This window comes from Astyanax mexicanus, chromosome 15 (assembly GCF_023375975.1).
Source record: "Astyanax mexicanus isolate ESR-SI-001 chromosome 15, AstMex3_surface, whole genome shotgun sequence".
Lineage (NCBI taxonomy): Eukaryota > Metazoa > Chordata > Actinopteri > Characiformes > Acestrorhamphidae > Astyanax > Astyanax mexicanus.
Genome location: NC_064422.1, coordinates 41,413,199 through 41,439,655, shown reverse-complemented (window position 1 = coordinate 41,439,655; position 26,457 = coordinate 41,413,199). Strand labels below are relative to the sequence as shown.

Here is a 26,457-nt window from a genome sequence, read left to right as displayed (position 1 = left end):
GACTATTTAGATTCCATTCCTTTATTTGGGGAACAAATTAGATACAGAAATACACAAGTGCTTCGACATCAAACGCCATCCTTCATTTAAACCAATCAGAAACTGGGATTTAATAAGTTTATAATAAAGTGATCTAGATAGCTTTATATGGGTGGCTGTTCATATATGGATATAGCTATCGATATACCCAAAATTGTGATTAAACTCTGAACACTGAGGCCTAGTAACATCACGGCCGCGTCCCAATTGTGTACTACACTCTAATACTATAAAGGTATATAATTATACAGTAGTACCAGTCAAAAGTTTGGACACACTTTCTCAATAACGTTTTACTTACATAGTTAATGAATAGTGAAGAGATCCAGATTATGAAGGAACACATAAAGAATCATGTAGTAACTTAAAAGTGTTAAACAGACAAAAACAACTTTTCTAAGGCTGTTAACTCTGATGATCTAATCCTGAACAACAGAGGTAACTCTTGCTCCTCCTTTCCAGGGGCGTTTCTGATGAGTGCCAGTTTCATCATCATGTTTCAGATAGTGATTGCACTTGAAAAGTCCTCTTTTTTAATTAACTGATGGATATTTTTAACTCTACCTCTTCACTACTTTACAACTCTCAAACACTTTATTAAGAGACAAGAAATTCAAGTAATTAACTCTTGATGAGTTCAGCACAGCTGTTAACTGAAAGCCTGAATTCCAGGTGACTACCTTTAAAAAGGTGTTACTTTCAAGAATGTAAAATATAAAACATATTCTGGTTTGTTTAACACTTCTTCGTTTACTAAATATCTCTATATGTTTTTCTTCATAATTTGGTTGACTTTAGTATTAATCTACAATTCAGAATATTTTAAAATAATGAAAAAAAAACCCACTGAATTTTAGGTGGGTCCAATCTTTTGACTGGTACGGTCACACAAAAACTACCATGGTTAGCGGTTAGCATTAGTAATTAGTATACAATTGGAACACATCCCATATTGCTGTATTCTATTCATACTCTGTACTCTAGCTCAAGTGTTCACAGTGTGACACAGATAAACAGGGTGCACAGTAGTAGACTGAGTAGTCAGAACAGATGTGGCATGAGCTGTGTGTGTGAGTCCGTGTGGCCATCTGTCTGTCTGGATCAGAAGTGTCTGCTGCCCTGTGTGAAATAAGAGGTTAAATACAGCCAACATCCATAAACAAGTGCGTAACTAATGCTGCTGCGTTCCTCTTTAACTCGGGTATCGGAATTTCTGAGTTGAATGAATAATAGGATAGTTCAACTCGAATGTCCCCATGTTTCCTCGAAAGTTAGATTTCCTACTCGGAAATACAGGAGAGCCTCACCAACCCTGAACTCAAAATCCAAGAAGTAGTAAAAGCAGTAGTGCTATACAGTTTAATATGACTTCTATCTATTAGCATCTCATTAAACCTTCTATCTGTGGACATGTATCAGTTGTGGTAAACTCCAAAGTCTTTAGCTAACTATGTTTTTGGAAACTAATCGTTTAACTGTAATACAGTCAACTCTAAAGGAGAGGTCAGATTTCCTCCCAGGAGAGCCTCACTAACCCCGAGTTCAGAACCCAACAGGGCAATGTCACTTATATATATATAAGAGAGCACTTAAAATTGGTGTTTCTTTGATTTTACCAAATTTAAATCCTCTAGAATATGATCAAGAGGAAGCCATCAAACCACCAAGCTGAACTGCCTGATTTTTTATACCAGGAGTGACATAAAGTTATCCAAAAGCAGTGTGTAAGACTGGTGGAGGAGAACATGATGCCAAGATGCATGAGAACTGTGATTAAAAATCAGAGTTATTCCACCAAATATTGATTTATGAACTTTTAAAACGTTATAATATGAACTTATTTTCTTTGCATTATTTGAGGTCTGAAAGCTCTGCATATTTCTTTTATTTAACCATTTCTCATTTTCTGCAAATAAATAAATGCTGTCAATGACAATATATTTTCATTTAGAATTTGAGAAAAATGTTGTCTGTAGTTTATAGAATAAAACAACAATGTTCATTTTACTCCAACATAAACCTATAAATAGCAAAATCAGAGAAACTGATCCAGAAACTAAAGTGAGTGGTCTCTTAATTTTTTCCATAGCTGTATATATAAATCTATTAGTGTATCAATAAAACTGATAACTGTTTTTCTCAGGGTTTTTAAATAATTTGCTATATAATAATAATAATTTAATATCTGATTGTCTAATTTGAACATTGTCAACTCTGGCATGACATCATTCCCATATTTATTTTTCTTTCGACATCCGAGTTAAACGGAATGCAGCATAACTTCATTGCACAACAACTCCTTCATTGGTGGTTCAGCTTATAGATTTGTCTTGCTTTTTTCTACGTTCTATTTGGCTATGTTCACACGGCAGGTAAAAGTGGCTTAAATCCGGTCTTATTCTTTGTATGTAACACAGATGTGTAGTTTGTGCAGCAGTGTGAAAAACACACAAAATCACACTAAATCTGATATTTTGGCCACTTTATATTTGGGCCGCTTTAATATGTGGTACAGAAATCTGAATTCATACAGATTTAATATAGAAAAAAAGAAGACAAAAAAGGCTACGAGAAAAAAGAAAATGGACGACAGCAGTGAGTGAGGGCCAATTTATACTTCTGCGTCAAAACTACACTGTAGTTGTCCAGCGGCCTAAAGTGCTGCCACTATGATCAGGAGAGCGCTGGTTTGAATCCTGCCTGAGCCCTGAGAGAGCACAGTTGGCCTTGCTCTTTCTGCGTGTGTACAGTAGATGGCGATCTTTCCCTCCTCACTCCTAGGGTGATGTGGATCAGCACAAGGCTGCGTCTGTCTATTAGAACCGAGTCGCTGCGCTTTCCTCCGAGCGTTAGCGCTGTGATGCTACTCGACAATGCTGCATCAGCAGCAGTTTAAAAAGAGGTGGTGTCTGATTTTATATGTATCAGAGGAGGCGTGTGCTAGTCTTTACCCTCCTGGTGTTGGGGCATCACTAGTGATGGGGGAGGATGAAACTGAAACTTCATGTGAAGCGCTGTTCTATAGCGCATGCTCATCAGTTACACAGTGTAAACTGTTTACACTATTGTAAGATATGGGTCACATTGAAATGATAGAATGATGTAAAAAGCCTAGAAATAAACATTAGATTCAGTGAGAAAGTTGGATTTTGGCCACTTTCCCCTGCAGTGTGAACGTCTAGTATTGATTTAATTTGAGATGAAGCCAAGTTTGCTTTCCTCACTAACCCTTAAATCCATAGCATAAACTCTTAGTGTACAGGATACTCTAAAATGTGACTGGATTCCCTTTGTGAGTATCACAAATAGCTTCTTCCACAGGTTAACCAATAAATACATACATTTTTCAGAATACATTTTCCATTTCTACTGAAAAAAAGAAAGTGTGAAAAGTGAATAATACAGAGGGGTCAGTTAAATATCAATACACTTACCAGCTCTTACCTATATACAAACATTTAACCAATATTAAATGTACAAACACATGAGAAACTATTAACATATACAGTACCTACAGTCCTACAAGAGAGACTGCATTAGTCCAGACCCTGTCCAGATAAAACACACAGTTATAGACGTACAGATAGTGGTGCTACTGGTAGACCGCCACCGGTTGCATAGCTAACCCTGCTGCGGCCCAACTGCAGCCGAAAGAGCTGCCGCGCACTGGACACACAACTACAGATCGAGATACCACTGGACACGGTGGGTAGTGTGGTCTAATGGATCTTATTAGTGTTCTGGAAGATTTGTCGGTGTGCAGGAGACTGAGGGAACTTCGTTTTAGTGCACGTGAGCAGCTGGATCACACGCTGAATGGGACGAGGCCGGATGGAGAGCTGGCACACGGTGGAGTGTTGTTGGTTACGGCTCCAGGGTCCAGCCCATTTACCGTCCTCCTGCATTAACACACACACATACACACAGGTCTCCAGGTTAGATACTTCATCATAGGTAAAGGGGAATTCCACCAATGTTTGAAAACTTCTGCATAATTCAGGTGTAAAGATATAACCCAAGTCATTCAGGATGGTCTGGTGTGAAACTCTTCAAAAGCTACCTCTCAGAAAGTTGTTATATTATATTAAACTGGGCCACAAAAAAAATAGAATAGAATAGAATTGAGTGCTACAGACTAGTAGCTCTCCAGCCCAGAGGGTTGTTGAACCCAATTGCAGTTGATCTCAAAGCAGGTAAACCCAAAAAAATAGAAAAGAAAAAAAAAAAAAAACAGACTGCTCCTCAAGCAGGATCTAACCCGTGTCGTGAATTAGGACATAGCCGGGAAAAAAAAACTCTTTTATGGAGATAGGGAGGCCAAAAACTCCCGGAAAAACGAGAACGGGCTGAAACTAAAGCCACGCCGAGCGCAACAGAGAGACGGGGGAGGAACTTAAACAAAAGCTCATCAGAGAAGCATTTTATTTTTTATTTTTTTCCGGTGTCATTCACTATAGTTCAAACAACCTTACGCCTTTTGCCGACCCCAGCACTAAAGGGCAATTTACACCTCTGCATCGAATGCACAATGTAGCTTACATGCATCCTAGGTGTAGCTGCTTAGCCTACAGCCCCGCCTACAAATTTATGTCTTCGCAGTTAGGCTGCAGAATGATGCTGACACACAAACGCACAAGTATAAATGCTCACAAAGGCGTAGACCACTTGCACAGACTGCACATGTCATAAACTCAATGTTGACTCAATATAGGATATGCAGCTCTGTAAAAAAAAAATAAGAGACCACTTAAAAATGATGAGTATCTTTGATTTTACCAAATTGAAAACATGAAGATGGATCATCATGAGCCATCAAACCAAGCTGAACTGCTTGATATTTTGCACCAGGAGTGGCATAAAATTATTCAAAAGCATTGTGCACAACTGGTGGAGTTGTGATTAAAAATTTATGGAACAAAAAGCGGTTCTTCCATGGCAGGGGTCACTAATAAGCAGGTCATGGTCCAGTTTCAGACCAAGCTATTGTCGTACTATCTATTGATGGAGTTTATATTTTAACCAGCATAACACTCCTACACTCTAAAGTATTTTAAAGTATTTATTCTTCAAGGAATCGCAATTAAAGGACAGGAAAGTCTATCGCATGCATTGTAAATTCCATAAGGGAAACTACTCAACCAATCAGTTTGATGAATGATGCTTTGTTCCACTATGAGATATTCAGCTTTTTATTTGCAATTGATTTTTTTTAAAAACACTTATTTATTTACATAGTTTGTTTATAATCCACCCAACTGTGTGAAAACTGATAGTACTGTTGAATTATAAAAAAATCGTAATGTTGATATAACTAATAGGCTACTTCCGTATTCATGATATAGCAGTGAATCATAGTGCACTTTAGATATTGTAATATACCGTACCTTGGCTTGAGTCTTATTGGACTTAATTAAACAACTAGTATAGCAACAACTAGTATAGCAACATTTTTTTTTGCTCCCGACAAGGAATAGTTATCCTATTCAGCCAGAAAGCATGGTGGTGTTAGCCACTATGCTACTCTAGCTGTGCAGAAATCCATTCTCTAAGTTTCTATGGTCTACAATGAATCATTTCACACCAATCCATCCTGAATGACTTAGCTTAAACCTTTACAGCTCAATTCTACATAAATTTCGTACAATCAGTGGATATTCTCCTGTGCTGCAGTCGTGTGTCACTATCTGACACGACTACTGTCCAAGTCTTTTTCACGCTGACCTGTGCGTACATCCAGTTAACCCAGTTACCCGGGTAAAAATCACTTCTGCTCCAGTTGCAGAAGCACCAACCGAACGCACTGCATAATAATGCTGAATTAAACTGAATGTCTGCACAGGACTGCAGGAAAAAAGCCTATTATTATTATAGTCATGCATCTAGATAACCAGTGAAAGTTTACTAATATCCTATGTGCCATATTTACCATGCTGATTATATTTGGCCTATTTGTGAATGTCAGATTCATGCCAGCTGGATAGACAACTGTAATGTTAAAGAGTTGTGAGTGAATTAGCTGAATTAGGGAAACAAAAGTTTTGAAAAAAACAGAAGAGCTTCCAAAAGCTCAGGTTTTTACCTCAAACAATTAATTGTGTATTAATTATTCCCACAACCGAATTAAATTGGTAAGAATCATTTAGCAAAGCTTTCACACCAGCAGACTAGTAGACCAGCAGCAGAATGAGAGGAAATCATGAGAATTAGGTCTAAAATAGGACTTTAGACATGATACACAACCTAAAAAAAGGACACAGAACAGTCAACCCAAACTTAGTACATCCCAGAAATGAGCAATAAAGCAAGCGAGTAACTCTCAACTGCAATCAGAAGACAACCGATTAAAAAACCTTTGCTGCTTTTATTACATTTTAAACACATGGGCACTGTTTATCCAGTCTATTTTCAGGCCTAGCAACGGTGTTTGTGAATACTAAACAAACTAAAGTGATCCAGACTATGAAGGAACACATAAGAAATCATGTAGTAACTTAAAAATGTTAAACGAACCAAAATACTCTGTGAAGAAGCATTTAGGTGCTCTTATCAGGAGAGCTGTTAACTTGTGGTTTCTAAGGCTGGTAACTCTAATAAACTGAAAACTGAAACTCTTGCTCTTCCTTTCCTGATGAGTGCCAGTTTCATCATTATAACGTTTTTCATGGTCTAAAGTCATTAAAGTTCTTGAAATTATTAAAATTGACTGATCTTCACTTTTTAACATAATGCTCTCAAACACATTAAGAGACAAGACATTCAAGTAATTAACTCTTGATGAGTTCAGCACAGCTGTTAACTGAAAGCCTGAATTCCAGGAGACTCTACCTCAAGCTGACTGAGAAAATCCAGCCAAGACGTGCAAACCGTCTATCTAAGCAAAAGGTGCTACTTTGAGGTATCTAAAATAATAAAAAAAAAAACATTCTGGTTTGTTTAGCACTTTTTGTGTAGTAAATAATCCAATTATTCCATTGATTTTCTTCATAGTTGGGACAACTTCTTTTTTTTTTATTTGAATTTAAGGTTTGTCCAAACTTTTGACTGGTACTCTATAAAGTCCAAGACTTTGCTTTATCCCTTTATGGACAGCTAAACTGCCCCTTAGGGTTGGTTTCCCAGACATGGTGGATTAGGTCTAGTCATAAACCCTATCCGGACGGGATTAGTTTCTCAAGGGGACGTCTGTGGGGGAAAAAAAAAAAATTCACACTTCTACCCAGTGATAAAACTCTTGCATCCGGACTGCAATTTAAAAAAAAAAGGAGGACCAGTGAGTTTTTAGTCTTTTTCTTGGTCACATAACATCACGTTCAGTAGCTCCTCCACTTCCACTCGCTGTGGGGTTTGCGCGGATCTCAGAGGAAACGTGTACATTAGCTATAGCTCACATTAATCCTCTGTACTGTTTTGTTCTGTTATTTGTTTGTACTGAGCGGGTCGACCCGAGTCCGAGTCTTGGTTCCTTCCAAGGTTTCTTCCTCTCAAAAGGAAGTTTTTCTTTGCCACTGTGTCACCATAAAAATTGGCATCTCTGTGGTGCTGCTCATAAGAGGCGTGGACCTGTTTTTCTCTGTAAAGCTGCTTTGTGACAACCTTTGTTGTAAAAAGTGCTATATAAATAAAATTGAATTTAATTTAATTTAATTAAATTGAAAGTGTAATTGTGGTGCGCGGCAGTGGACAAATAGAAATTTAATAATAGTAAAGCGAAAAACAGTAGATAATTTAGAGGACGTCTCAGAAAAGCACATACATGGTCGTTCTGGACAGGAATAAAATCACAGATTACCTCCATAAAAGAGAAAACTACCCCAGGACAGCCTGAGAAACTAATCCCGTCCGGACAGAGCTATATACTACAAGAAAAATCTAAAATGCTGTTTGGGAAATTCACCCATAATTTCCTTTCTATGTTCCACAGACTTTGTAATATGATCCTAAAAGAAAAAACTAATACGCAGCAACACATCTCCATTTCCGACCTCTAAACATATTTTTCCATCCACAGCATCATCTCACACTGCAGTACTGTACTGTGTGTGTGTGTGTATATGTGTGTGTGTGTGTGTGTATGGCAGTGCAGAGTGCTCTATAACACTGCAGATGCTTAAGTCCCACAAAGCCTTGCGTTTGTCCCAGAACTTAAACTGGTACAGCCCTCCCTGGAGAAGCAGGAAACATCGCCAGGCTTTTACCGGCATAGTGTCCTTCTTTGTATCGGGAAAACTGCGGCCAAAAGGCAACCAGATAGACAGACAGATCATGAAAGAAACCACTGTGTCAGCTTAACATTGACTGTGAACTCCATAAGGCCCCTCTTGTTCATGGCGTCTCATGTTTAAGGTCATCAGCCTCGTCTAAAGCCTCGGATACACTACACGACTTTTTTTATACGTAAAAATAGATTATAAACAGACTGGGTATCCTCCAGCTACCGACAGAGTTTCCCAATTTTTATGGTGAATAAAAAATAAACAAATGTTCATCACACTCTAAACAATTAGGGGCCCTATTTTAGCGCATTTATCATTCATAAATCTGTACTGGAGTAGAAGTGTAGAATTTCAGAAACTTGGTTTTATTAGTCTCACTATTTTATAGATACTGAGACTAACATATAATAGTTATAGATCCCTCCCTTAGATGAAGTCTGCTGGCTAACTAGTTCATGCTCAACTGTGATACAAGCACAAAATGTATTATTTGAATGTTCTTACAGTATATCTCCTGCCTTTGCTCACTTGCCATGGACAGTAGGTATAGATCCCTCCCTCAGGTGAAGTCTGCTGGTTAACTATTTCATGCTCAACTGCGATACAAGCACAAAATGTATTATTTGAATGTTCTTACAGTACATCTCCTTTATTTGCTGACTTGCCACGGACAGTAGGTATGGATTCCTCCCTCAGATGAAGCCTGCTGGCTAACTAGTTCATGCTTAACTGCGGTACAAGCACAAAATGTATTATTTGAATGTTCTTACAGTACATCTCCATCTGCTGACCTGCCACGGACAGTAGGTATAGATCCCTCCCTCAGATGAAGTCTGCTGGCTAACTAGTTCATGCTTAACTGCGATACAAGCACAAAATGTATTATTTGAATATTCTTAAAATACATCTCCTTCATTTGCTGACTTGCCATGGACAGTAGGTATAGATCCTTCCCTCAGATGAAGTCTGCTGGCTAACTAGTTCATGCTTAACTGTGATACAAGCACAAAATGTATTATTTGAATGTTCTTACAGTACATCTCCTTCATCTGCTGACTTGCCAAATAACAGTAGGTACAGATTCCTCCCTCAGATGAAGTCTGCTGGCAAACTAGTTCATGCTTAACTGTGTTAGAAGAACAAAACTTATTATTTGAATGTTCTTACAGTACATCTCCTTTATTTGCTGACTTGCTATGGACAGTAGGTATAGATCCTTCCCTCAGATGAAGTTTGCTGGCTAGCTAGTTCATGCTTAACTGCGACAGAAGCACAAAATGTACTATTTGAATGTCCTTACAGTACATCTCCTTCATCTGCTGATTTGCCACGGATAGTAGGTATAGATCCCTGCCACAGATGAAGTCTGCTGGCTAACTAGTTCATGCTTAACTGCGATAGAACCACAAAATGTATTATTTGAATGTTCTCACAGTACATCTCCTTCATCTGCTGACTTGCCATGGACAGTAGGTATAGATCCTTCCCTCAGGTGAAGTCTGCTGGCTAACTAGTTCATGCTTAACTGTGTTAGAAGTGTTGATTTGCCACAGACAGTAGGTATATATCTATTTCTCAGATGGGGAATTTAGCCAATCAGCACAGAATCAGAGCTAAAAATGAGGCTAAGTCGTGTAGTGTAACTCAGGCTTCAAGCAATACAACAGCATTTGTCCATATACAGAACCTACAGGCCATGCAGCGAGTTCAGGCTGGTGACTAAAAACATTGTCCACCCCTTTCGGTTCAGGAAGTTAAATACATTTAAAAATACAGTCAGAGCAGCACACTTGTGGAGTGCACCTCCATGATGCGAAAGAGCCGGACCACCACCAAGCAGTTAATGGAAACATAGTGAAATAAGTGATCAAGTCCTAAAAGATCGGAGGAACGTATTCTAAATGGGTTAAAGAAAGGGGTTGGGGGGCTTGTTAACCAGCATGCAGGAACCCCCCCCTCAAACAGAGCTTCTACTACGCTCTCATTTGCTCATTTACCCAGCAGCAATGCAGGAAATATCACCCTCTCTCTTCTGCTGGGGAGAAAACACACACACACACACAAAGGGTTCTGGACTTACACCTCAAAACATTTTAACTGTATTTTATTGACTGATACAAGCCAATTGTGAGCCTGAAATACACACATTCCAGTGACACTGTTGTACTGAGCAGTTGACTAATTGGTGGCAAAATATCTTAATATATTAAAATATTTAGGGATGCACAATGATATAGAAATCAGAGCGATATATGAGGATAACTGCTAAAAATATTGGCATAGCATATATTTTATCTTTTATCTATAGTGTAATCTGATATTTAAAAAACAGGGTAGGTGATTCCTGGCTTCCTATGTCTATATTTGTGTCTATATGTCTACATTTGTAAATAAATTAAGTTAAATCAAACAAATGCAGAACATCTACAATTGTAAGCAAGTTTTTTTTCTGCCTCTGTAGCTGATCAAACCTTGAATACAATATTTTCAGCAATCCCTAATCTATGGATACTGTTTCGTGAGAAAAGAGTAAATTAATAAATAACCAAATAAATAATGTAGGTAATGTACAAAAGCTGACAGGGTCCGAGACTATTTAGTAAGGGTCCCCTGACTCAAATTCCCAAGCTTTATGAATTCTCTGACTATTCAACCCATGTGTTAACATTTACAGATGCAAACATGGGTTTCTACAGAAATGACAGTTCAGGGGAACTGTGGCAGTCATTATAAAGATACTGTGTTTAAAGGCGGCATATTATAACTCTTTATTACACAAGTTACAGTAAGTCTACTGGCTACACAAAAAACAAAAATCGCTCTCACATAAAGAGATCTCACACGCTCTATTCTTGCCAGTTTTAGTTTCTCTTAGAATGAGCCATTTAAGGGCTCTGTCACTTTTATGCAAATAAGCTGTTGCTGGGCGTTAAACACACGTTAGTGTTAGCTTGTGCTAAATGGCAAAACACAAGAAGCTAATTCATGCTTAACTACAACTGAAACACAAAGTTATTACATCTCCCTTGACTGCTGGCTTGCCACAGACATTAGGTATAGATCCCTCCCTCAGACAAAGTCTGCTGGCTAATCCTGCTGTCTGAGGTTTACAACCAAAATAGCCAAAATCTTCAACTTTTCAACTGATCTAGTGGGCGGGGCTTTGGTGACCTCACAATAAGGGAGCCATGCAAATGGCATATAGAAGCCCATGATTCCTGACACCAAACACTTTCAGCTAATTCACCTCTCAAAAAAAAAGATGAATGGATAATGTTTGATCTAGTACAGGGGCTACATTTACAACTTCTTAATTATCAACAGATACGATGTGAAATATAATATCAAAATTGCCTCATAATTCCCATATCAGTGCATCCCTACTTATATTACTGCAAAAAAAACAATATATGCTCCTTTAATTCTCTCATTCTCATTTTTTCATTGTTAATGAGTAAAAGTGATATGGTTTATGATTTATGTTTGATCAAGTTTATTAAGATAAAGGAAGGCATACTCACGCTTTGTCAAAGTACGATGTGTGCAGTGAGTGGGAATACTGTGTAAAGTCCCCGTTAATCAGGTTTCCATTCGCGTTGATGACGTAGTTCTTTCTAGCTGCCTGATCTTTAGCAAAGTTTCTACAAGCAGCGAGTTTAGACTCTAATGCCTGAAACAAAAATGCAAAAGAGGCTCTGTACAATGAAGTCCTGAGTACAAAGAACATTTTATTAATCATATTTCTCACATTTATAAGTGTCAAATAATTGATGTCCATTTAGGCACACCACACACTTACCCCAACTTTGCGTAGTAAATCACCTACTATATTGAGAGCTGATATTCTGGCAGCCGGAGTGAGGGCCGAATTATTACAGCCATTGGCCAATGCTGCAAAAAAAAATAAATACAATTATTACACATGCATTTACTCATTCAAAATGTAGATTTTTTTTATGCTAAGATTCTGTTTTAATATATATATATATATATATTTATATATTTTATCCTTAAAAGAATTTAATTTATTCTGAATATAAACCAGGGCTGCATGATATTGTAAAAATACTGACCCTGCAATCTACAGGGGTTGAACAAAGAAACTGAAACACCTGGTTTTAGAGCACAATTATTGATTGTGGTGACGGACAGTTCTGGTGGAAACAGGAGAGCTGAGGTGCACATTGAATTCTGCCGTGATTTGATCAGCCGTGGTTTTATGTTTTTTGGATACAATCCGGGTTAGCACCCGAACATCCCTTTCAGACAGCTTCCTCTTACAGCGTCCACAGTTAATCCTGTTGGATGTGGTTGGTCCTTCTTGGTGGTATGCTGACATTACCCTGGATACCGTGGCTCTTGATGCATCACAAAGACTTGCTGTCTTGGTCACAGATGCTCCAGCAAGACGTGCACCAACAATTTGTCCTCTTTTGAACTCTGGTATGTCACCCATAATGTTGTGTGCATTGCAATATATAGAGCAGAACTGTGATCTTACCCTGCTAATTGAACCTTCACACTCTTACTGCTCTTACTGGTGCAATAATGTGCAATTAATGAAGATTGGCCACCAGGCTGCTCCAATTTAGCCATGAAACCTCCCACACTAAAATGACAGGTGTTTCAGTTCCATTGTCCAACCCATGTATTTCCTTTATGCAATATATATACATATATACATAACTAAAAAACAGAATTATATTCACAAAACAAAATTTATCTTAATTCCATAGAAATGCACCAAATTAATTTTGCAATCTAATACCCTATCATAGCTAATTGTTTGTTCTCGCCAGTTGAGTTATTGTGCCTTAATATTTAAGAATGGCGGCACTAGAGAACTACCTGAAGGTACTATATACTATACTGTGTATTAACAATGTTTTACTAAACTATCTTTGCACTTTAAAAGCTCTCAGCGTCTTGTCAGGATCCTTAGAATTGCACAAATGAAGTGTGGAGCTACTTTAAGCTTGTTAATGGTGTAAAAATAAGACATTTCTTTGCATAACTCTATGCCCCTATCATCAGCATTATAAGCATTTAGGGAGCATTAGAGTTAAAAGCGCTGTATATGGGAATGCTGGGGGCAAATGGAGGTGGGCTATTCAACAAAAGTTTGTACTTGTTATCATATTTTACACCAGATTTCTCCTTTAATTTAAGGGTTTTTTTTCCAGACAGGGACTAAACTATATTAAACAGACCTGGAACTTCAAAATTTTGTGTTTCTTTGATTTTACCAAATTGAAAACCTCTATAATATAATTAAGAGAAAGATGGATGATCATAAGCCATCAAACCAAACTGAACTGCTTGAATTTTTGCACCAGGAGTAAAGGCATAACGTTTTCCAAAAGCAGTGTGTAAGACTGGTGGAGGAGAACGTGATGCCAACATGAATTAAAAAACTGTGATTAAAAACCAGGGTTATTCCACCAAATATTGATTTCTAAACTCCTAAAACTTTATGAATATGAACTTGTTTTCTTTGCATTATTTGAGATCTGAAAGCTCTGCATCTTTTTGTTATTTCAGCCATTTCTTATTTTCTGCACATTAAATTTCTAAATGACAATATTTTTATTTGGAATTTAAGAGAAACGTTGTCAGCAGTTTATAGAATAAAACAACAATGTTTAATTTACTTAAACATATAACTATAAATAGCAAAATCAGAGAAACTGATTCAGAAACTGACGTGGTCTTTTCTTTTTTCCAGAGCTGAGGAGATGATAGTCTACCTTTCTGGTTGTTGAAGGCATTGTCCAGGCTCTGGCTAAGTGGTGTAGCAGGTAATGAGAGCGATGCCTGCACAGCAGAGTCGGTTTTCTCATTGTCTGGAGTGGGAGAGCTGGGAGCAGACATCCGGGTGACCTCAGGCTGCCTCTCCCGCACAGCTAACTCCTGCCTCAGGTCTGAAACACACACATACAAAACACATATAAACAAAATACTGTAATAAAATATAGAGATGCACCTACTTTATAAATGAATAATGAAGTGATCCAGACTATGAAGGTACACATAAGAAATCATGTAGTAGCTTAAAAGTGTTAAACAAACCAAAATACTCTGTGAAGAAGCATTTAGGCGCTCTTAAGCGGATCGCGCGCGAGAGAGAGGAGCAAAGACGCGGAGAGCGCGAGGGCGAGAGAGAAATCTGATAAACTTATCCTGTACAACATAGGGAACTCTTGATCTACCTTTATTGGGGCGGTCCTGATGAGTGCCACTTTCATCATCATCATCATCATTATCAACATCAAGGTTTTTGATGGTCTTTTTTGCGACTGCACTTAAAGATACTTTCAAAGTTCTTGAAATTGACTTTAGGACTGAGTGACCATCAATTCGTAAAGTATTTTTTCTTTACTTTGAGTAGCACTTTTTTTTTTAGTTGAGTAATTCTTGCCATTATATGTATTAGAACATTACTTACTACAGCTGTTAACTGAAAGTCATTCCAGGTAAAGCTGACTGAAAAAATGCCAAGATGTGCAAAGCTGTCATCTAAGCATGAGGTGCTACTTTGATGTTTCTTAAATACAAAACATATTCAGTTTTTTTTATATACTAAATAATTTCATATGTGTTTCTTCATAATGAAGAAAACCATGAATTTAAGGTGTGTCCAAACTTTTAACTGCTTATGTACATAAACATGTATTAAATGTAGAGGCACAGGACTACAATTGGCTGGTTAATCACTACTACTACTACTAGAGAAACATAGAGAAATCATATACACTGCCATGGCAAGAGTCATGGGACAGAAACTAGTATAATGTGGGGCTTTTTGTAGTATAATGTTGATGTGTTGATTTCTGTTACAGTAACTTGTCTATTTGCACAGACAGTATATAGCCAGACATTGCTGGTCACGATCATTATGAAACATTGCACTGCTAGTGCACCTCAATGTAATTCAGTAATTCAGATCAAAATGTGAAACTTATATATTATATAGATGTATTAAACACAGAGTGATTTTTATTTTAAGCGTTTATTTATTTTATTGTTGATGATTATGGCTTACAGCCAATGAAAATTGTAATATTATATTATATAAGAACAACTGGTACTTTTGGCAGTACTGTGGGCAGTGTGCCAAGTCCTGCTGGAAAATGAAATCTGCATCTCTACAAAAGTTGTCAGTAGCAGAGGGAAGAATGAAGTGCTGTAAGATTTTGTGGGAAAACAAACCTGCACTGACTTTAGACTTGATAATAAAACACAGTGGATCAACACCAGCAGATGACATGTCTCTCCAAACCATCACTGATCATCAGTAAATTTTACATTTCATTTAAAGGAAATCAAGGGAGCAGAGTCTGGAGGAAGAGTGGAGAGACACACAGTCCAAACTGCTCGAGGTCATCAGTGAATCAGCGGAGGTTTTACATTGTTTAACTGAATTACTGGAATAAAGTAACTTTACCAAGACAGACAGTTAAATACAGTTTGAATAAATTAGATAAATAAAAATGCACCTCTAGCCTCGTCCTTTAATCTCTGCACAGACACCAGGAGAGACTCTTTCTCATCCAGTTCACTCTCCAGAAAGGCGTTCCTCTCTATGGCCTGATTCAGTCTCTGCTCAAAATCCTCCAGAGAGGTAATAGTAGCCCTGCAGGAAATAAAAAAATACTGAGATGTGAATATAAGGATTATAATAGTCTAAATCTGACACAATTCAACCACAGACACACTCAAATAAATACCAAGGTCAGTTAACTGACCACCTTTCTCTCATCTTGTCTTAAAACACAAGGGAACTACAATAGAGCTGACCCCAGGCCTTTCACCCTACCTGTCTATATTGTCTACATGTATATAGAGCATGTTAATGATGTATTTTATGTGGAAAAAATGTGAAAGGATATAAAAAATGACCAATTTTCAATAAAGAATAAAGTAGGCCATCAAAACACTGAGGTCAGCGCAGATTACGCAGTTATGTAAAATCTCATATGTCACAGAAAAGCCGCTTGTTAACTTGGACAATACTGATATTTCATATCTAGTTAAAACAAATACTGACAGTTCTAGAGGGAAAAGACTGAAAAAAGCAAATATATCCATTCCTAAGCTGTTCCTAAATTAACTAAATTATCACACATTACCAACCTGAAATCTCCACAAACTTAGTTAATTTCCAATGCTACCTACCAGCTATAAGCTGTTTTTTTTTTTACAAAACTTATATTTGTTTTTTTTTTTTGTTTTTTTTTTTAGATCATTTGTTTTTAGTATTGCCGAGTAGCATCACAGCGCTAACGCTCGGAAGAAAGCGCAGCGACTCGGTTCCGATAGACAGACGCAGCTTTGTGCTGATCCACATCACCCTAGGAGTGATGAGGGGAAAGAGCGCCATCTACTGTACCCACCCAGAGAGAGCAAGGCCAATTGTGCTCTCTCGGGGCATCGGCAGCTGATGCTGAGCTGCATGACCGGGATTCGAACCAGCGATCTCCTGATCATAGTGGCAGCGCCTTAGTCTGCTGGACCACTCAGTGCCTATAATCTAATTTCTGTGACAGAAAGAAAAAATGATCGCTGATTCAATCTGCTGGTATTTAAATTGATGGTAAATTGATGGTAAATTGATCAGTTGATATAAAGGACAAAAAAGTATGTTAAGTACAATTAAGAAGGTAACTGTGACATTAGAATAAATACAAAAGTTTTACTTAGAAAAACTCCACATAACGCAAACAATTTGTTTAGAAATATCTTTTACTACTGAGACAGATGGAAACAGCATTAAAGAAATGAACACACATGCTAATTAAAAATTTAAATATGGACATATGTATACACAACGTTCTTAATGTATAAACAACTGCAAAATACATTCTTATTTTTACACTATTTAAATTGGCCTTCTAAAAATGTCAAAGCTAGACATATATAAATTACTAGAGACTCAAACTTGAGTAAAAGTGCAAGTGCTCTTTAAAAAAAAAGAGACTAGAGAAGTTGAAGTGTTCTTGTGTCTACCTGCCATACATGTAATTTATGTCATCTGTTTATGTTTTTTGTACTTATTTTAATGCGTTGTGTGCAGTGATGGTATAGTTACTTTGAAAAAGTAATCCGATTACTGATTACTCCTTTAAAAAGTAACTTAGTTACTTTATGGATTACTTTATTAGTTACTTTAGGCAGCTGCAGACACCACCTCCCGCCGCCTTAACATAAACATTATAACCAGTTTTGCCAATACTGCCTTTATTGGAAAATGCATTTTTAACAGCAACAATTTATCTCTATTAAGTTGCACTATTTCCTAAAAAAAATTGTTTTTTTTTTATAAAAATAAAAAAATTAACTTAACATAAATATTTTTTTTTTATAAAAAAATAAAATATGGTCTTTCTTGATTTTACTAAACATAAATACTTGTTTTTATAAAAAAATATATATAAAATAAAGAAAGTCTTTCTTGACCTGACATATTTAACACTGTAAAACTGAACATTGAACCTGTTGTTCTCTGCAGGGCAGCAAGGAGTGGTTTTATAAAACAGAACCGTGTATATGGTCTAGACCAGGGATCACATATTTGCAGACTGCGGTCCGGGTCCGGACCCAGACGTTGTCCAATACGGACCCATACCGGACCCAACTACTGAGAAGGATTTAATTCTGACAGTGTTCATTTAAAGCACCGGAACTTTTCTTGTCTTTACGGTATGTGCGTTCTGCGCCACAGTGAACTTCCAATCACGTGTGGTGTAAAATCTTTAAATGCTCTCCTCTGCCAATCAAATTTGTGGCAGACCGCTGCCCTGGCTAGTGAATTGGGACGTGGCCGCAAAAAAAAACGCCTTTATAAAGAGACGAAAACGGGCGGAAACTAAAGACACGCCGAGCGCGAGAGAGAGAGAGACAGGGGAGAAAGCGAGACGCGTGTGATTGGGGAAGAGCGGAGGGGGAATGGGTAAGGGAGCGGTGTGTGTGTGTGTGTGTGTGTGTGTGTGGTGGAGATGAGGTGGAGAGAGAGAGAGAGAGTAACGCACAGTGACTTAAATAAGTAACTTTAATCTGATTACTGGATTGGAAATAGTAACGCGTTAGATTACTCGTTACTGAAAAAAAAGAATCAGATTAGAGTAACGCGTTACTAAGTAACGCATTACTGACATCACTGGTTGTGTGTTTCCTGGAGGGAGTGATTGATGCACTAAAGTACTTAACATTTTTTATACTTAAAAATGTAGTATTTTGCAGCATTTAGTATTTAAGTATAGTAGTAAAGTAAAAATAATACTCCAGTAGATACAAATACAGCATTTTAGTACTTAAGTACAGTAGTGAAGTAAAAATAATACTCCAGTAGATACAGATACAGTATTTTAGTACTTAATCAGTAATGCTTAAGGAAGCCTCACCTCTTAGCTCTCTCTAGGTCATCGTTGGCCTGCTCCAGCTCTCTGACGTATTTGTGCAGTTGCTCCTTAATGCTCCGGGTCTGGCCCAAGTCATCCTCCAGCACAGAGATCTGCTTATAGCTCTGAGCATACTGCTGCTCCAGCTTCTCCTGAACACAGAGATAAACACAGAGACAGGCTGTATCAGTACTCACCGCACACATCATCCATTTTTCAGGGCGGTCATTGCGCTTGAGCACTTTATAACCCTCAGTGTACGAGAGTGTGACCCATATCCGGCACTTTCTCAGGCTGGGTTTAATGCAGGGTCTGTGTCTGACCTACATTTTCTCACACACAGCTTTGTTGTCTTGTTGAGAAAGCAATTTGGCTTTCTCAGAACAAGCGCGCTGTGCAGCACCAGCATTTTTCACACTTAATACAGAGGCCCTGGCAGCATGTACCCGGACATTATCAAACACACTGCATTTGCTCTGTGTTTTGGGCTCCTGTTCTCACAATTTTTGTCAATTTTCCGCCTGATATTACACACCTAAATCATGAAGATTTCGATTCAAACATTACATAAAAAAATCATGTTAAATAAGAATAATACAATTAAAAAATAAAATTGGCACTTTCCTAAACTTCTTTTTATCTAAAATCAATATTTTAGCAAATACAAATCAAACAGTTCATGTCCCCCAACCCTTTTGTTTTATTACAACTGTCTAGTTTCTATTAGCTGTGTCAAACGATTAAAAAATGTAATCAGATTAATCACAAAAAATATTCTGTGATTGACTGCAAATAATTGCACTTCTAATTGTTCTTCTTAAGATGCAAGTTTTTAAATTGGATATTTTAATGTAAAAAAAAAAGAGAATGAATGTACGAAATGTAAAATGTAATTATATTTATATTAGTGGTGTCTAAAATTAAAATACTAGTATATACACTTGTATATTTGAGGGGAGATAAAGCTTAAATATTAATATGTCACATTTGTCATGCCAATCTGGCAGATATTTCTCTTCTTAAAATACTGCTATACAGTATATACCCTATAAAAATACATACAGCTCTGGAAAAAATAAGAGACCGTTTAAAAAAACAAACAAAAAAAAAAGATACATTTCTTTGATTTTACCAAATTTAAAACCTCTGAAATATAAACAAGAGGAAGATGGATGATCACAAGCCATCAAACCACCAAACTGAACTGCTTGAATTTTTGCATCAGGAGTAAAGCAGCATAAAGTTATCCAAAAGTAGTGTGTAAGACTGGTGGAGGAGAACATGATGCCAATATACATGAAAACTGTGATTAAAACCAGGGTTATTCCACCAAATATTGATTTCTGAACTCTTAAAACTTTATGAATATGAATTTGTTTTCTTTGCATTATTTAAGGTCTGAAAGCTCTGCATCTTTTTTTTTTTATTTCAGCCATTTCACATTTTTTGCAAATAAATGCTCTAAATGACAATATTTTTATTTGGAATTTGGGAGAAATGCTGTCCATAGTTTCTAGCATAAAACAATGTTCATTTTACTCAAACATAAACCTATAAATAGCAACATCAGAGAAACTGATTCAGAAACTGAAGTGCTCTCTTCATTTTTTCCAGAGCTGTATATATATTGAAATATCTTGTAGCCCTAGTTCACAATACATGTACAGGTGTCCGAACATTTTTGTCCATTTAGTTTATCATGTGCTAGAGATTTATCTGAAGCCCAAAAGGAACACACACCTTATTTGTTTAGGCCTTTTAGACATTTTATGGCAATTTCAATAAATTCAATTGCCAATTTATCAAACAATATATTGAATACATGACCTGAAAAAGTTTGCTGACTTCAATACTGGCCCTTGTTTTTACTAAGCAGGAAGCGCCAATTAATGTGAATGAGCCGGGGTGTTAAATTTAAAACCAGAATTTTTTTAAAAAGTACTTCTTCAGAACATTTCAACATTTTTAAATCACAATTACAATGTCGGAATATAATAATAATAATAATAATAAATAATAGTTTAGTTTTTTTTTTATATTTTTTTTTTATTTTTTTCCATTTTCTCCCCAATTTACACGGCCAACTACCCAACCCACTCATTAGGACTCCCCCTATCACTAGTGATGCCCCAACACACCAGGAGGGTGAAGACTAACACATGCCTCCTCCGATACATGTGAAGTCAGCCACCGCTTCATTTCGAGCTGCTGCTGATGCAGCATTGCCGAGCAGCATCACAGCGCGCTCGGAGGAAAGCGCAGCGGCTCGGCTCCGGTACATCAGCTCACAGACGCCCTGTGCTGCAGACATCACCCTAGGAGTGATGTGGGGAGAGAGCGCCATCTACTGTACCCACCCGGAGGGAGCAGGGCCAATTTTGCTCCCTTTAACGCCGGCAGCTTGATGGCAAAGCTGCATGAGCAGGGGTTCGAACCTGCGACCTCCTTATGATAAATAATAGTTAAAACAAGTTAAGTACATTTTGAGAGAAATTACATTAATATATCATTAAATCAGTAAAAAATGGTCTTGTAGGGACAACAGTATAGTTCAAATCAATTATTTCCTGGACAATATATCATTTAAATTCTGAACAGGATGCAACACACGCTGTAGTTAGATCTCGAATGGAAAAAATCATATTTTATGCAGAACATCTCATTAAACAAAGGGACATTGAAGCTGATACAACAATATCGCCTACACAACATGAATTTCTGAGTGTCTCTAAGTGTAGCCCGGATCAATATCTACTTCTCTCGCACAACTTCAGCATTTTAATTACAGAGATCCAAATCTCTACAGTATATATAAATGTGCTGCAACATTTCCAGTAAGCCGTATAACAGCATTTTAGAAGCACTCTGGATAAAAGAGCAGGCAGAGGGGATTTTTGAAAAGAGCATTGCATAATGTTTAGAAAACAGTGCCATGCACTTGTGTAATATGGCACATAATATTAATAATCTCCAGGAAGAGATATATCCTGTAGCCCTGCCAGGAAAGAGATGCTACTTCCAGTCCTGGCGCTCTCAGGAGGACGCCATGTGATGTGATACTGCGTCTCACTCATCACTCAATACATGTCAGTCTAATATCCAGACAAGGCGTCGGGAAAAAAAAACAAAAACAAATAAGTATACGGACTAGGGCCGAGGACAGATTAAGGATAGTCTGGGCTTCCCACTAACCCCCCTCTGAAACATGAAACTGTTCAAATAGCTTGTTGTTTTCACAAATAAATTGGCCAAATTCACTCAATTTAATCAGTGTCAAAGATAGCATTCATCAGACAAATTGCTTGTCTAAAAATTTTAATAAATGCAAAATTGCTAAATTAATTTGTGTCTCTGCGCTTAAGAGAAGTTGAATATAATAATTTTAAAACAATACAAATTCAGAGACATTAAATAAGGGCCTGAATCGCATATTTGCAACAAAACGTCTGTTATGAAATATGGTAACTTGCCTGGCAATTTGTAGGTCCCTAGAGAGTCAAGGTAGACATGGTAAACAACTTCTATGGAAGTCAAGGGCCCCATAGCAGGGGCCCTCGTGATCAAGGGCTCTTCTCTAGGGCCCACTTGTAGGGGCTTTCATAACCAGGGCTCTCTAAAAATATACCCCCCCTCTTTCCTAGTTAGAGCAGTGCCACAACGCCTCATCCATTTTTATAAGGCCCCCAAAAGCATGGCTAGAGCCCCCAAAAGCATGCCTAGAGCCCCCAAAAGCATGGTTAGGACCACCAAAAGCATGGCTAGAGCCCCCAAAAGCATGGCTAGGGGCATCAAAAGCATGGCTAGAGCCCCCAAAAGCATGGCTAGAGCCCCCAAAAGCATGTCTAGAGCCCCCAAAAGCATGGCTAGGGGCATCAAAAGCATGGCTAGAGCCCCCAAAAGCATGGCTAGAGGTCCCAAAAGCATGGCTAGAGCCCCCAAAAGCATGGCTAGGGGCATCAAAAGCATGGCTAGAGCCCCCAAAAGCATGGCTAGGGGCATCAAAAGCATGGCTAGGGGCATCAAAAGCATGGCTAGAGCCCCCAAAAGCATGGCTAGAGGTCCCAAAAGCATGGCTAGAGCCCCCAAAAGCATGGCTAGAGGTCCCAAAAGCATGGCTAGGGCCACCAAAAGCATGGCTAGGGGCATCAAAAGCATGGCTAGAGCCCCCAAAGCATGGCTAGAGCCCCCAAAAGCATGGCTAGGGCCACCAAAAGCATGGCTAGAGCCCCCAAAAGCATGGCTAGGGCCCCCAAAAGCATGGCTAGGGCCACCAAAAGCATGGATAGGGCCCCCAAAAGCATGGCTAGGGCCCCCAAAAGCATGGCTAGAGACCCCTCATGGGTGCTTGAATGAGCCTGGTGACACATTAGCAGTTTTATTTTGCAATATAGCACAGCAATGCTTACTGTTCAGGAGTTCAGAAGGTAGATTTTCTAGGCCCCCAAAGCATGGCTAGAGCCCCCAAAAGCATGGCTAGGGCCACCAAAAGCATGGCTAGGGCCCCCAAAAGCATGGCTAGAGACCCCCCCTGGGTGCTTGAATGAGCCTGGTGACACAATAGCAGTTTTATTTTGCAATATAGCACAGCAATGCTTACTGTTCAGGAGTTCAGAAGGTAGATTACATTTTTATGCTGAAGTTTTTGCTCTCTCTCTCTCTCTCTGTCTTACATTTGCTTGGTCATGCAAACACAAACACTTATACACAACTGATAGCACATTTCCCCTGTTGAAGGTGTGGAATATGGAGCTACACTAGTGTTTATTTTATCCATTAAAACTCTCAGTTTAACTTAATAACTCTGAGCACTTTACAATATTCTAGTTTAAAAAGCATCAAAACTATCCCGAGATATTATAATACAGTAAATCTACCCTGAGGTTTTATAATACATTAAATATACCCTAAGATATCATAATAATGCAGTGAATGTACCCTGAGATATTATAATACAGTATAAAAGGATCTACTCTGCCAGGTGTAAACCACGCTACATCATTATTACTGTCCTCTTCGCAAAAATACAGCATAAAGTACCAGCATTACAAAAAATATAACCATGATTTTATCCATGATTATTTACAGAATATTGCTGTGAATAATACAATTACCGGACTATAAGTCGAGCCATATTACAAGGTGAACTATCATTAAACGTCTATTTTCTGGTCTACATAAGGCACGGCAACGGATTGTAATGCGCATTTTAGTCAAAGTCAAAGTCAAAGTCAAAGTGTTTTTTATTGTCATTTCAGCTATATACAGAGTACACAGTGAAACGAAACAACGTTCCTCCAAGGACCATGGTGCACATAAACAGTGTAGACAGAACAATAGTGCAACAGTACAAAAGTGCAGACAGACAATACAACACAATACAGACAAAGAATAATAAATAACAAGACAGTGTGCAAATTTTGCAGTGTGCAAAAAAGACCAGGTGAGGTAGTAATTACTCTATTACACAGTGTGCAATAGAGTCCAGTGAGGTAGTAGGGTTTTTAGTGCTTTCCATTTTCTGGGGTAAGTGGGGTAAGAGTGTGTGTGCATGTACAGAAAAACCATCAGTTCAGTCTCTGCAGTTAAGGAGTCTGATGGCTTGGGGGTAGAAGCTGTTGCAGAATCTGGTCGTGCTGGACCGGATGCTGCGGTACCTTCTTCCCGAAGGCAGGAGGGAGAATAGTTCGTGTGAGGGATGAGTGGGGTCATTCACAATGCTGGTTGCTTTGCGGATGCTGCGGGTGGTGTAAATGTCCGTGATGGAGGGGAGAGAGACGCCGATGATCCTCTCAGCTGTCCTCACAATACGCTGGAGGGTCTTGCGGTCAGAGACGGTGCAGGTCCCAAACCAGGCAGTGATGCAGCTGCTCAAGATGCTCTCAATGGTCCCTCTATAGAAGAGTGTGAGGATGGGTGGAGGGAGACGGGCCTTTCTCAGCTTCCGGAGGAAGTAGAAACGCTGCTGGGCTTTCTTGGCTGTAGAGCTGGTGTTCAGGGTCCAGGTGAGGTTATCTGCTAAGTGGACACCAAGGAACTTGGTGCTCTTAACAATCTCCACAGAGGACCCGTCGATGTTGAGTGGAGAGTGGGTGTGTTGTGCTCTCCTGAAGTCAACAACCATTTCCTTTGTCTTGTCCACATTCAGGTGAAGGTTGTTGACTGTACACCAGTCTGTCAGCCGCTGCACCTCCTCTCTGTATGCTGACTCGTCGCCTTTGGTGATGAGACCCAGCACGGTTGTATCATCGGCGAACTTGATAAAGCTGTTAGAACTGTGTTTTGCAGCACAGTCATGAGTCAGCAGGGTGAACAGCAGAGGACTCAGGACACTGCCCTGGGGGGCCCCAGTGTTCAGTGTGATGGTGCTGGAGGTGCTGCCCCCGAACCGGACTGACTGGGGTCTCCCCGTCAGAAAGTCCAGGATCCAGTTGCAGAGGGGGGTGTTGAGGCCGAGCGAGCTTAGCTTCCTGGTGAGGTTCTGTGGGATGATGGTGTTGAATGCTGAACTGAAGTCTATAAACAGCATTCTGACGTAAGTGTCCTTCTTCTCCAGGTGGGTGAGGGAGAGATGAAGGGTGGTGGTGATGGCATCGTCCGTGGAGCGATTGGGACGATACGCAAACTGCAGGGGGTCCAGTGAAGAGGGCAGTTGTGTCTTGATGTTCCTCATGACTAGCCTCTCGAAGCACTTCATGATGATGGGTGTAAGTGCAACGGGACGGTAGTCATTGAGGCAGGACACTGTGGACTTCTTCGGCACGGGGACGATGGTGGTGGACTTGAGGCACGTTGGGACAGTGGCGCTGCACAGGGAGATGTTGAAGATGTCCGTGAGAACATCTGTCAGCTGGTCTGCGCACTCCCTGAGCACTCTGCCGGGGATGTTGTCTGGTCCTGCAGCTTTTTGTGGGTTGACTCTGCGCAGAGTGTTCCTCACATCCACTGCAGTCAGGCACAACACCTGCTCGTCCGGCTTGGGCATGGTCTTTCTCGCCATCGTGTTGTTTTGTGCCTCAAACCGTGCATAAAAGTTGTTTAGGGCATCAGGGAGGGAGGCATCACGTTCACAGGACGGTGGCATTGTCCTGTAGTTGGTGATTGCCTGGATGCCCTGCCACATGCGCCGCGCGTCACCCGTGTCCTTGAAGTGGCTGTGGATTCTCTGGGCGTGTGCGCGCTTTGCCACTCTGATAGCTCTTGACAGGTCGGCTCTCGCTTTCCTCAGGGCCACCTTGTCACCCACTCTGAAGGCGGAGTCGCGGGTCCTCAGCAGCGCACGTACCTCAGCAGTCATCCAAGGCTTCTGGTTTGGGCGTGTGGTGATGGTCTTGGAGACAGTGACATCATCAATACACTTGCTGATGTAGCCAGTGACTGATGCTGCATACTCCTCCAAATCAACAGAATCGCCTTCAGTAGCAGCCTCCCTAAACATGTCCCATACAGTGCACTCAAAACAGTCCTGAAGGGCAGAGATGGAGCCTGCCGGCCAGGTTTTCACCTGCTTCTGAACTGGTCTGGAGCGTCTGATGAGTGGTGTGTATGTTGGAGTCAGCCACACACACATGTGATCCGAGAAAGCGAGGTGGGGGCGGGGCTCCGCCCGGTACGCGCTGGGGATTTTTGTGTAAACAAGATCCAACGCGCTCGCTCCTCTCGTTGCAAAGTTCACATGTTGGTGGAATTTAGGGAGCACTGACTTGAGATTTGCGTGGTTGAAATCTCCGGCGATAATAAACAGTCCGTCTGGGTGTTTGTTTTGCAGATCGCTGATAGTCCGATAGAGTTCACACAGAGCCTCTTTAGCA

The 26,457-nt window shown here is 39.4% G+C and overlaps 1 protein-coding gene across 3 annotated transcripts in view; it reads right to left on the bottom strand.

Moving 5' to 3' along the window:
* The window catches only part of ndel1a (nudE neurodevelopment protein 1-like 1a), a 36,996-nt gene continuing 10,539 nt past the window's right edge, over positions 1 to 26,457 (bottom strand). The window contains exons 4-10 of one of the 3 annotated variants that reach the window (XM_007259722.4): positions 18,653 to 18,801; positions 15,749 to 15,885; positions 14,000 to 14,173; positions 12,052 to 12,143; positions 11,774 to 11,922; positions 10,250 to 10,287; positions 3,845 to 3,938 (exon numbers count right to left, since the gene is read on the bottom strand). In XM_007259722.4, the coding sequence (XP_007259784.3) occupies positions 3,928 to 3,938; positions 10,250 to 10,287; positions 11,774 to 11,922; positions 12,052 to 12,143; positions 14,000 to 14,173; positions 15,749 to 15,885; positions 18,653 to 18,801 (750 nt within the window). In that variant the 3' untranslated portion in view covers positions 3,845 to 3,927. Of the gene's footprint in view, positions 3,939 to 10,249; positions 10,288 to 11,773; positions 11,923 to 12,051; positions 12,144 to 13,999; positions 14,174 to 15,748; positions 15,886 to 18,652; positions 18,802 to 26,457 lie in introns of all 3 variants that reach the window. The other 2 variants (XM_007259723.4, XM_007259721.4) reach the window with 2 other exon arrangements.